The 11977-nt window shown below is 42.7% G+C and overlaps 1 protein-coding gene across 2 annotated transcripts; it reads right to left on the bottom strand.

Moving 5' to 3' along the window:
- LOC311112452 (methyltransferase N6AMT1-like) lies at positions 1–10552 on the bottom strand. Of its 2 annotated transcripts, none has more exons than XM_084155586.1 (7): positions 10457–10552; positions 4761–4991; positions 4314–4400; positions 4033–4123; positions 1391–1474; positions 1165–1306; positions 1–735 (listed from the first exon to the last, which is right to left on the bottom strand). In XM_084155586.1, exons 2-7 carry the CDS (start codon positions 4889–4891, stop codon positions 626–628), a joined length of 645 nt encoding a protein of 214 aa, XP_084011712.1. In that variant the 5' UTR covers positions 4892–4991; positions 10457–10552; the 3' UTR covers positions 1–625. The 2 variants fall into 2 exon arrangements, with proteins under 2 accessions (XP_084011712.1, XP_084011713.1); XM_084155587.1 differs by lacking the exon at positions 10457–10552 and adding an exon at positions 8071–8109.
- Between the last annotated feature and the right edge of the window lie 1425 nt (positions 10553–11977).

The following is an 11977-nucleotide window of genomic DNA, read 5'->3' as shown; positions in this document are numbered from 1 at the left end:
TAGTTTTTCATAGCACTGTAATTTACAAAAGAAGCATTTGTGTTTAGTGAGTCCACCAGATCAGAGGCAGTAGGGATGACCAGGGATATGCTCTTGATTTAGTGTACGAGTACATTTGGGTGTCAGGTAAAATGTATGGACATTATTTCCTTTAGGAATGTAATGAAGTAAAAGTCAAAGTTGCCAAAAATATAAATAGTAAAGTACAGATACCCCAAAAAACTACTTATGTAGTACTTTAAGGTATTTTTTACTTAAGTTCTTTACATCACTGGTAGTCAGCATGTCAGTTCAACCTGGTACTGTACATGTACAACATGTCTTCAATACTGACACAGACTGGATCCTCTCCCAATACAAACAGGTTCAAGGGAACTTAAATACTCCTTAGCATGGACAACCTGTGAGCCTTTGTACTGTATAGTGCATTGGGTAAAGGTCTTGAGACATGGTCACTTATTTGACCGATGGTTTTCACTCAATTTACGGTCCTGTCCTTGGGAGGGATCAGTTTACCACTCCTGGTTGTTGAGATGAAGCTGAACCCGCTGTGGTCCTGGTGTGGTCGGAGCAGCAGGTTCATGGTCTCGTCTGTGGTTCAGCTGTGGTCAAGGGACAGGGAGGGTCACATTGTTCTGTGGAAGCGCAGCACAGAGAGGCTCTCTGGCCCAGTTCGTCTGGACAGACAGGGCACCCCCTGCAGGCCAGACTTCCTCAGCAGAGTGGTGATCTCCTCTGGTGGAAGAAACAGGTTACAGTAAGGTAGTGTTCATTAGGTATCAGATGGAAGGAAACGAACTGAAACAGGGATGAATTGTCTAGATTTGTCCAATAAGAAACACTTTGTTTTGTTGCAGAGACCAGTGTTGTGGTTTTCAATGGTAATTACATTTTAATGATCCCACCTACATACTGCAGTCATAGTGTCACTCACTCATTCTGCACAAATGACAGAAACATATTCCAAGGAGTGGTATTCTAACCATGGACCTAAACAAGCTATGCAGGGTAGACCGCTTTTCTCACAAAGGTAGTAAAAAATTAATCAATGCCAAATAACATCAGGCCGTATGTAACGTATCCATTGTAGCATGTATCAATGTAGACTGAGATATACATCCCAAACCAAGAAGTCAAAACCGAGAGAGGAAGTGGGAGGCTCACCTGGGTTGTTCTCTGCCACAGTGACCAGGTAAAACAACCCCTGATTAGACAGTAGCTTTGGAAGCAGGGGGAAGAACCTGTCCATCACCTCTCGGCCCCACCTCCCACCAGCCCAGGCTGCCTCGATGCCCTGGCTACCCACCTGACACACACACACAGATGTTGCAGTATACAAACACGCATACTGTAAACACAATTCCGTCACTATGGTAGTCTAGTTTTCTACCTCTTCTGATGGTGTGACGACATAAGGAGGGTTGAATAAAAGAACGTCCACTTTTCCACACAACCTTGGCAAGAGAGAGTCCACCTAAAACGTAGAAGGACAGAAGTGAAGTTGGGGTAAACAAATGGAGAGGAAGTGTGTTTATCTTTCTCACCAGGCCTGTGTGTGCCGGTGTTTGGAGGATATATTGGCACGGTTTGCCCAACATCTGTGCCAATATATCCTCCAAACACTGGCTTCTCTGGCATTTTCACTTAAATGGAAAATGGTTTGGAATAAAAAGGGGTGTCTCCATAATGACGAGTTAAATAGCCTAACTACAACTGGTAAAAATGTGTCATGCCAAGCGCGAGTGCTGCTCTGGCTCCTCTCACTCACGTGACCAATAGTGGACTATGCTGCCTGCTGCAGTTCTCTCTCAACACACACACACACACACACACACCCCTCCTGCCCTCCCCACGACTCACTCACTCAGCAACAGCCTGCCTCACTGCCTGATAGTCAGCAGCAGGTCCAGGGCCTAAAATTAACGTTTTGGTCCACCAGCAACTGTGGCAGGTAGATTTAAAACCAGCCACTCAGATTTTTTTAACAGCCAAAATTATAGTTTTTCTCTGAAAGATTACACCAACAAAACAAAAAACGGATGAGCATGCTTTGTAATGTTTCTAAAACAAATGTTTTACTAGTAAGAAGTAATGTGGTATATTGTTTAATTTAATGATTTTTTGTGACCTGAGTATTTTAACCTAAATATATCACAGATGAGAAAAGTTAACCTGCCCCTTTAAGGGCTATGAGGTTACCGTGGTAATGTGACTAGAGTCACGTTGTGCCTGTGAGATTGAGTCTGATTTGTAGCAGCATTGTCTTCCCTTCCCTAGCAGTTTAAACTCAAACATTGAAAAACAACCTAGCTTGTGAACAAAACAATGTAAATAGCAAAGAAACAAGGACAAAGTCTCACTTCAGTAGACTTTCATTTCAAGTAAATTAGACCGACTTTTATGCCTGTGGGCAAAGCTTCTAAAAATTAATCTTTCACTCCGCTCTTCACATGCACACAGCCCCCAGCCAGGCAGTGTTCCAGCGCGAGGTGGGATAGGCTATAGGATTCGTAGTTCCTTGACTTTGTGCGATTAATTTACAAGCTATGAAGCCAAACGGCAGAAATACTTTGAAAACAGCTACTGCAGCATTTTACTATGAATGTGATCATACTTGACTATTTTTATTCACAAATGCGAGTGAAATGCTCACACTGTGGAGCTCTGACCACCCGCCAACGTGGCTGGTGAAATAGACCCGCCAATGCCCAAATCTATCCGCATTTGGCAGGTGTTCATTTTAGGCCCTGAGCAGGTCACAGTGAAATACATTTGCCATGGCGTCCGCGGTGCAACTTTCATCTAGCCCAAAAACCCGCGAACAATACATTTTCACCCGTGACATCGTTTTCAAAGTAGCCCAATTTCGCTTGAAAACTACGAACATGGCAACCCTGACTCAGGAGGAAATGAAAAGCATTCGATTTTGAGATGGGGTGAAATCCAAAGTTGTGGTATATATTCATTGGCTATATCATAGCTGGTTTTTAAAGATAAATATTGATACATTACTAGCTCAAACACCTTGAATCTGCAAAAATGAAAAATGTATTAGTGGATCATGGTGATTTCAGATCAAAAGTGGGGGGACAAAAAGCAAACATTGCCCCCCTTATCTGATAGTTGGGTGGTAGATGCCCAGTTTCCCTTATGGCTCTGTCGTAGCCGGCCGCGACCAGGAGACCCATGGGGCGGCGCACAATTGGCCCAGCATCGTCCAGGGTAGGGGAGGGAATGGCCGGCAGGGATGTAGCTCAGTTGGTAGAGCATGGCGTTTGCAACGCCAGGGTTGTGGGTTCGATTACCACGGGGGGCCAGTATGAAAAAATAATAATTAATGTATGCACTCACTAACTGTAAGTCGCTCTGGATAAGAGCGTCTGCTAAATGACTAAAATGTAAATCAGAGAGAGAGGAAGAGAGAGTCCCAACTCTGTGGAAAATCTGTCTCCCTCCAGCAGGTAGCGTTGTTTCGCCCACCAAGCAAGGAGTTTTTGTATGGAGGTCAATGAGTGTCTAATTTGGTCAGCAATTTTTTTTTATAGATTATCTGCTATGTGAGATTTATTTGATCGAATAGAAGTTTCGTAATGCTTAAGTTGTTATGAGTGTATTGAGATAAGTAGGACACGTGACATCCCGGCAACATTGAGAAAGATAACTTTATATCGGAGTTGTCTCAAGATGGCTATGCATATTCATGTCATGAGGCTAGTAGCACAGTATCTCTCTCCATTGAATACAGGTTGTTGACATCAACAACCATCGAATATTCAAAAACGGATTAGAATAATGAGATGTATCCACCAATCCAAAGAAAGGATAGGCGGGAGCTAGACAGCCCGCCGTGCCGCTTTGTGGACAACGACTCACATTGTTAGGGCGGATGGCATCGAACTGAATCGCATTAATTTGTTCCTCTAATCAAACTGAATCGTTTCAAACCAAAACGTATCGTATCTGAGCCCATGTATCTAGATACGTATTTAATCGTTTTGAAAGGGAAAGATGCACATCCCTAGTGTGTCTCACCAAGTCCGTGATGATGGGCTGCAGACTAACGCCGTTACAGCGAGACGTCTCCAGAGTGCACTGGGCTGCTTCGGGGTTCACGTCGGTACAACTGGGGAGGACACACACACACACCAGTCAAACACACATACAAGTCACAAGCCCTCTAGACAAAGGTATCTTTTACAAAATGTCCTAAACAGATATAGGCATGTTACTAACGCACATGCTAACAAACAAACCAACAAACAGTCAGTCAGTCAGAGTCCCTCGCTCACTCACTGTCACACACACCTACTCACAGGTATAGAGCTGTAGGTCCGATCACGGATGCCAGGAAGGCGGACACCACCCCAGAGCCACTGCCCACCTCTAGACACACAGAGGGGCTGGAGGAGAGGGTCAAAGGTCAGTAACTGTATTGTTGACCAGTAACAGGTATTAGGGTGGTGTTCATTAGGGCACGCAACAGAAAACATTTGAAACCGTTTTGCAACGGAAAGCGAAAATTCTTATTGGACAAATCCAGGGAGTCCCTCCCTTTTCAGTCTCTTTTCTTCCGTTTGGTGCCTAATGAACACAACCAAGGGTCATTTTCACTAGATACCAAACAGATCGAAACAGGGAATGGCTACCTGAACTGGTCCAATAAGAAACTCATTTTTGTTGCAAAGCATTTACTGTTGCAAAATGTTTTGCTACGGTGTGCACTAATGAATACAACACAGGTATCGTCACAATCTGCTCACCTAATTTTCTTCAGTCTGTCAGCATCCTGCTCAAGGGCATCGATCAAGAGGAAGGTGTCCTCAGCTGGCTCGTACACGTCAGTGAAAGGCCCGCGGCCCGCGTGGGAGTACAAGGGGGTGGGATAGGACATCTGGCCCACTGGTTTACACACAATGTCAGGCAGGGGACAGTGATGTGCTCCACGTCATGAGGCCATCCTTGATGGTCCACTCATTTGGCCCGACTAGATGCTGTACAGAGATGGACACACACAGAACTATTAGGTAAATGTCTGTCATCCGAAGGTTGACACAAAGTGCTGGAACTCTGAGACAGGATAGATTTCAGACAACTGGTAGAGGTCAAGGGGTTATTGGATGGTCATAGGAAGTCATTTCAGCCAAGAAATAACAACTGCACTAAATGAACCCAAACAGCGCCTTGGGTGGCGATAATTCTGAGACCACTGACCATAGGCATAAATGTCTTTTAGGGAGCGCAACCAATGACTGAGTTCAATAGAAGCTCTTTACATTTCATGAAGCTGTTAAAACTTCATGACAGTATTTTCACATATTTCCGACATTTTAACAAGCAGTGTTTTAACTGCACCAAACGCCTCCAGCCATGTAAAAGTGTGGAAAAACAAAAGGATTAGGCTAAGTGCCATTTCTGGGTGCCATTTACGATGTCTGATGACCATTATACACTCATAAACAACTAACTTTCACCTTAATAAACTGCTAGGCACGATGCTGTGGTGCATAGACATATTTAAGTAGCTGTGGGTCATAAACCTACACTGAACAAAAATATTACAGTTCATTTGAGGAAATCAGTCAATTTAAATAAATTCATTAGGCCCTAATCTATGGATTTCACATGACTGGGAATTAGGGCTGGGCGATATGGCCAAAATATCATATCACAATATTTTTTTAATTAGACAATATTTGATGTTTTTGAATAATAAAAGTTCAACATTTGCTTTATGAGTAGTGCGTGACCCTAGGGTGGCAACACATACATTCTAAGTGATTTCAATGGGTCTTTCTCCATTCTGATTGTTTTATCCTGTTCAATTCAACCACATAATATTCAGCATTTTCATCAATTTCTGCATTTCCTGCACTCATTTGAGATCATTTCCACACTGCCATGTAGGGCACGATATGGGCAAACAATCTATGCCTTATTTTTAACCAAATGTTGCAATTTAGAGCAAAACACTTGGGCGAACTGTTGGAATCATGGAAAAATACTGATTATTCTAATTCTATAGTTAGAATATAATAGCGAGCACTTTGAATGCAGTGTTTGAAATGACAACAAATGAAAATGCCAGGGAGGAGTTATTGTGACAGGGTAGCAACCAAAGTGTTGACAAGTGATTCTTAGGGGACCCTATGTTTTCTCTTAGCTACTTCATGTAGCTAACATATTCCTCTTTGATTTAGAAGATACTGTTGCACAAAAAAACATACAGATGTAGGTCTATACCATTACTGGTATTATCAGGCTGTATAGCTAGTTCGTTTGCTCTGACTCAGTACATGTATTAGCTAGCGATTAGCATTAGTGGCTAACAAGATTTAGGCCCAACTTACTAAGAAATGACAAACTAGCTGTTTTGCAGATGTAAGAAACACAAACTAATAGTCTAATTATAGAACGCTAGTGGATTTATATTAAGAAGCAAGTGAAAACAGCATCGTTGTCATCAACATTGTTGCATGTGCTGAATTGACCATTAGGAATCTAAACGCAAGTGTCTCGTGCCTTAAGTGACAGCGGGCGGGGCTAGGTCTGTGTGGAAAGCGGCATGGAGAGAGATGACTCAAGTAGCGAAGTAAACTATAAAAATTGACATTACACATGGGATATCACATTTAACAAACCAAACATTCAAATACCGTTGTAGAAGGTAAAGTAAAAACCCAAACCGGGCCGTGCATCAATACTGGTATATTGTAAAATACGGTATACCGCCCAGCCCTACTGGGAATGCAGATATGCATCTGTTGGTCACAGATACCTTAAAAAAAAAAAAGAAAGAAAGAAGATAGGGACATGGATCAGAAAACCAGTCAGTATCTGGTGTGACCACCATTTGCCTAAAGCAGCGCGACATCTTCTTCACATAGAGTTGATCAGGCTGCTGATTGTGGCCTGTGGAATGTTGTCCCTCTTCAATGGCTGTGTGAAGTTGGTGGATATTGGCGGGAACTGGAACACGCTGTCATAACCGTCGATCCAGAGCATCCTAAACATGCTCAATGGGTGACATGTCTGGTGAGTATGCAGGCCGGTGAGTATGCAGGCCATGGAAGAACTGGGACATTTTCAGCTTCCAGGAATTGTGTACAGATCCTTGCAACATGGGGCCTTGCATTATCATGCCGAAACATGAGGCGGATGAATGGCACGACAATGGGCCTCAAGATCTCGTCATGGTATCTCTGTGCATTCAAAATTAAATTAAATGCAATTGTGTTTGTTGTCCGTAGCTTATGCCTGCCCATACCATAACCCCACCGCCACCATGGGGCACTCTGTTCACAACGTTGACATCAGCAAACCGCTCGCCTACACGACACGCTGTCTACCATCTGCCCGGTACAGTTGAAACCAGGATTCATCCGTGAAGAGCGCACTTATCCAGCGTGCCAGTGGCCATCGAAGGTGAGCATTTGCCCACTGAAGTCAGTTACAACGCCGAACTGCAGTCAGGTCAAGACCCTGGTGAGGACGACGAGCACAGATTAGCTTTTTGTGCGTATGGAACATTTCTGGGATCTTTTATTTCAGCTCATGAAACATGGGACCAACACTTTAGATGTTGCATTTACATTTTTGTTTAGTATATTTAAGTAGTGATTGAGGAGGGGGCAATTCGACTGTAAATGAATTATGCTGAGACTTTAAAATATATTACAAACATTGGTTTGAAAGTTTAAGAAACCATACAACTATGCACAATGACTACATTGAATAATTTACACAGTAAAAAAAACGAAACAATAATTTACTGCAAAAACTGTGCAAATGCAAAGTTTGGTAACAGAATTACGGTAAAATCTCCCTCAGTTTTATTGTGTTACGAAACTTTATCTGCACAGTTCAAATGTGCATAGAGTTGTCTGGTTTGTTAAACTTTAAAATCAATGTTTTTTGTTTGGTATAATTTTAAAGTGAGAAATCTGAGTCTCAGGAATTCTGTTGCCATGGAATTGCTAGAGGAAAGGTCAGAGTAGGGTTTGAACCGGGGACCTTGTGCACTACTACCTGTACCATAAAAGCTTGGACTTCTGTGCAGAGGCAGTAACTCACTCATATACAGGGAGGCTTCACTATCCCCTTTCTCTGGAAGGTCCCTGCACATAAAACAGGGGAACACATCCAACAGTGGCCTGAGAGACTATCCCACAGCAGCCACCAATGTAGCGATTAAAAGGGAACTTTACCCTTTCTAAACGTTTTTTAAAAATTGCATTGTTTAGAAGGAGCGCAAAGGCGAATTGTGTTATTGCACAGGCACACTTCAGAGTAGGTGTTCCCTAACGGAAATATGCAGATGCAGGCTAGAACACGCCAATAGGAGCCTATCCCAGCCTGACTCTGCCCACCTCCTTGCTTGTTCGAACCACTGACTCATTTGTTCCCATTAGAAATGACAGGCTGTGGTCTAGCTTGGTTTAGTTATAAAAATCTTAGTCTATACCAGTGTTATTGGTGCGTTCAAGACAACTGGGAACTCTGAAAAATACGAGATTAATCATGACTCATTGATCTTCAGGTCAGAAAGTCGGAGCTCTGGAAAGAGGCCCGAGTTCCCGACTTGGCCAAAGACTCCAAATATACAGGTGCAGCTCAAATAAATTAGAATATTGTGGAAAAGATAAGTAATTTCAATAATTCAATTGACAAAGTGAAACTCATATCATGGATTAATTACACAAAAAGTGAAATAGTTCAAGCCTGTATTTGTTTTAATCTTGATGATTAAGGCTTACAGCTCATGAAAACCCCAAATTCAGTATCTCAGAAAATTAGAATATTGTGAAAAAGTTCAATATTGTAGACTCAAGGAGTCACACTCTAATCAGCTACTAACTCAAAACACCTGCAAAGTTTCCTGAGCCTTTAAATGGTCTCTCAGTCCAGTTCAGTAGGCTTCACAATCATGGGGAAGACTGCTGACTTGACAGTTGTGCAGAAGACAGTCATCAACACCCTCCACAAGGAGGGAAAGCCTCAAAAGATCATTGCTAAAGAAGCTGGCTGTTCAGAGTGCATTATGCAAGCGTATTCGTGGAAAGTCGAGTGGAAGGAAGAAGTGTGGTAGGAAAATGTGCACAAGCAACAGGGATAACCGGAGCCTTGAGAGGATTGTCAAGCAAAGGCCATTCAAAAATGTGGGCAAGGAGTGGACTGAGGCAGGAGTCAGTGCATCAAGAGCCACCACGCACAGATGTATCCAGGAAATGGGCTACAACTGTCGCATTCCTCGTGTCAAGCCACTCCTGAACCAGAGGCAACGTCAGAAGTGTCTTACCTGGGCTAAGGAGAAAAATAACTGGTCTGTCGCTCAGTGGTCCAAAGTCCTCTTTTCAGATGAAAGTAAATTTTACATTTAATTTGGCAATCAAGGTCCCAGAGTCTGGAGGAAGAGTGGAGAGGCACAGAATCCAAGTTGCTTGAAGTCCAGTGTGAAGTTTCCAGTCAGTGATGATTTGGGAAGCCATGTCCTCTTCTGGTGTTGGTCCACTGTGTTTCATCAAGTCCAAAGTCAACTCAGCCATCTACCAGGAAATGTTTGAGCACTTCATGCTTCCTTCTGCTGACAAGCTTTATGTAGATGCGATTTCATTTTCCAGCAGGATTTGGCACCTGCCCACACTGCCAAAGGTACCAATACCTGGTTCAATGACCATGGGATTACTGTGCTTGATTGGCCAGCAATCCCACCTGATCTGAACCCCATAGAGAATTTATGGGGTATTGTCAAGAGGAAGATGAGATATGAGACCCAACAATGCAAACGAGCTTAAGGCCGCTATCGAAGCAACCTGGGCTTCCATAACACCTCAGCAGTGCCACAGGCTGATCGACTCCATGCCACGCCGCATAGATGCAGTGATTCATGCAAAAGGCGCCCCAACCAAGTACTGACTGCATGTAAAAGAACATACTTTTCAGAAGGCCGACATGTCTGTATTCAATGTCCTTTTTTCACTGGTCTTATGTCATATTCTAATTTTCTGAGATACTGAATTTGGGGTTTTCATGAGCTGTAAGCCATAATCATCAAGATTAAAACAAATACAGGCTTGAACTATTTCACTTTTTCTGTAATTAATCCACGATATGAGTTTCACTTTGTCAATTGAATTATTGAAATTACTTAACTTTTCCACAATATTTCCCAGTCGGATCTCGTTTTTTCCGAGTTCCAAGTTGTCGTGAACGCTCGGAGGTCGGAGATTTCTGAGTTGTTCTGAACGCGGCATTAGTCGGTGTAGACTGATTTGATGAGGAGAGCTGAATGACCCCGCGTTAGCGTTCTAGCTAACGTTAGCTAGGCTTACGAGAATGCGTTTAAAAGACGTTGCACTATCACTATGTAATGCGTTTACATGCCAAATTCAACGACACTGACTGACAATGTAAGATCAATTGTTCATTGTTAGATTATATAGCTACAAGTTACATTTACCTGAAGTTTTTGGTATGATACGTTTGTTTGAAGCTGAGGAAGAGGAGCACGTGAAGCTAGCTAGATGTTTCTTCCTGTTGTGTTGCAGTGCATTGTGGGAATTGTAGTCCTGAGTAGCAGACGGGTTGCAATACTCATGATAGGAATTATTTTTTTTTAAAGTGGAAGATTAGAATAAAAGAGTAGAAGAAAAAAGTTACTAGAGGGAAATGAGTCAAGTAACAGTACTGATGTTGATTGATGCTGATTTCTGATTTTTTTAAATCAACATCAGCAGATATAGACTACCAGTCAAAAATTTGGACACACCTTCAAGGGTTCAAGGGTTTTTCTTTATTTGTACAATTTTCTACATTGTATAATAATAGTGTAGACATCAAAACTATGAAATAACACGTATGGAATCAAGTAGTAACCAAAAAAGTGTTAAACAAACTGGAATGCATTTCAATTAATAGGTGTGCCTTCTTAAAAGTTAATTTGTGGAATTTCTTTCCTTCTTAATGCGTTTGAGCCAATCAGTTGTGTTGTGATAAGGTACGGGGGGTATACAGAAGATAGCCCTATAAGTCCAATTCCATATTATGGCAAGAACAGCTCAAATAAGCAAAGAGAAACGACAATCCATCATTACTTTAAGACATGAAGTCCAGTCAGTACTCAACATATCAATAACTTTTAAAGTTTCTTCAAGTGCAGTCGCAAAAGCCATCAAGCGCTATGATGAAACTGGCTCTCATGAGGACTGCCACAGGAATGGAAGACCCAGAGTTACCTCTGCTGCAGAGGATAAGTTCATTAGAGTTACCAGCCTCAGAAATTGCAGCCTAAATCAATGCTTCACAGAGTTCAAGTCACAGACACATCTCAACATCAACTGTTCAGAGGGGACTGTGTAAATCAGGCCTTCATGGTCGAATTGCTGCAAAGAAACCACTACTAAAGGACACCAATAAGAAGAAGAGACCTGCTTGGGCCAAGAAACACGAGCAATGGACATTAGACCGGTAGAAATGTGTCCTTTGGTCTGGAATCCAAATTGGAGATTTTTGGTTCCAACCGCCGTGTCTTTGTGAGATGCGTTGTGGGTGAACGGATGATCTCCGCATGTGTAGTTCCCACCGTAAAGCATGGAGGAGGAGGTGTGATGGTGTGGGGGTGCTTTGCTGGTGACACTGTCTGTGATTTATTTAGAATACAAGGCACACTTAACCAGCATGGCTACCACAGCATTCTGCAGCGATACGCCATCCCATCTGGTTTGGGCTTAGTGGGACTATCATTTGTTTTTCAACAGGACAATGACCCAACACACATCCAGGCTGTGTAAGGACTATTTTACCAAGAAGGAGAGTGATGGAGTGCTGCATCAGATGACCTGGCCTCCACAATCCCCCGACCTCAACCCAATTGAGATGATTTGGGATGAGTCGGACGGCAGAGTGAAGGAAAGGCAGCCAACAAGTGCTCAGCATATGTGGGAACTCCTTCAAGACTGTTGGAAAAGCATTCCAGGTGAAA

The sequence above is a fragment of the Coregonus lavaretus genome, assembly GCF_964263955.1.
Source record: "Coregonus lavaretus genome assembly, chromosome: 38".
NCBI classification, from domain to species: Eukaryota; Metazoa; Chordata; class Actinopteri; order Salmoniformes; family Salmonidae; genus Coregonus; species Coregonus lavaretus.
This window is presented reverse-complemented; position numbering and strand designations above follow the sequence as displayed.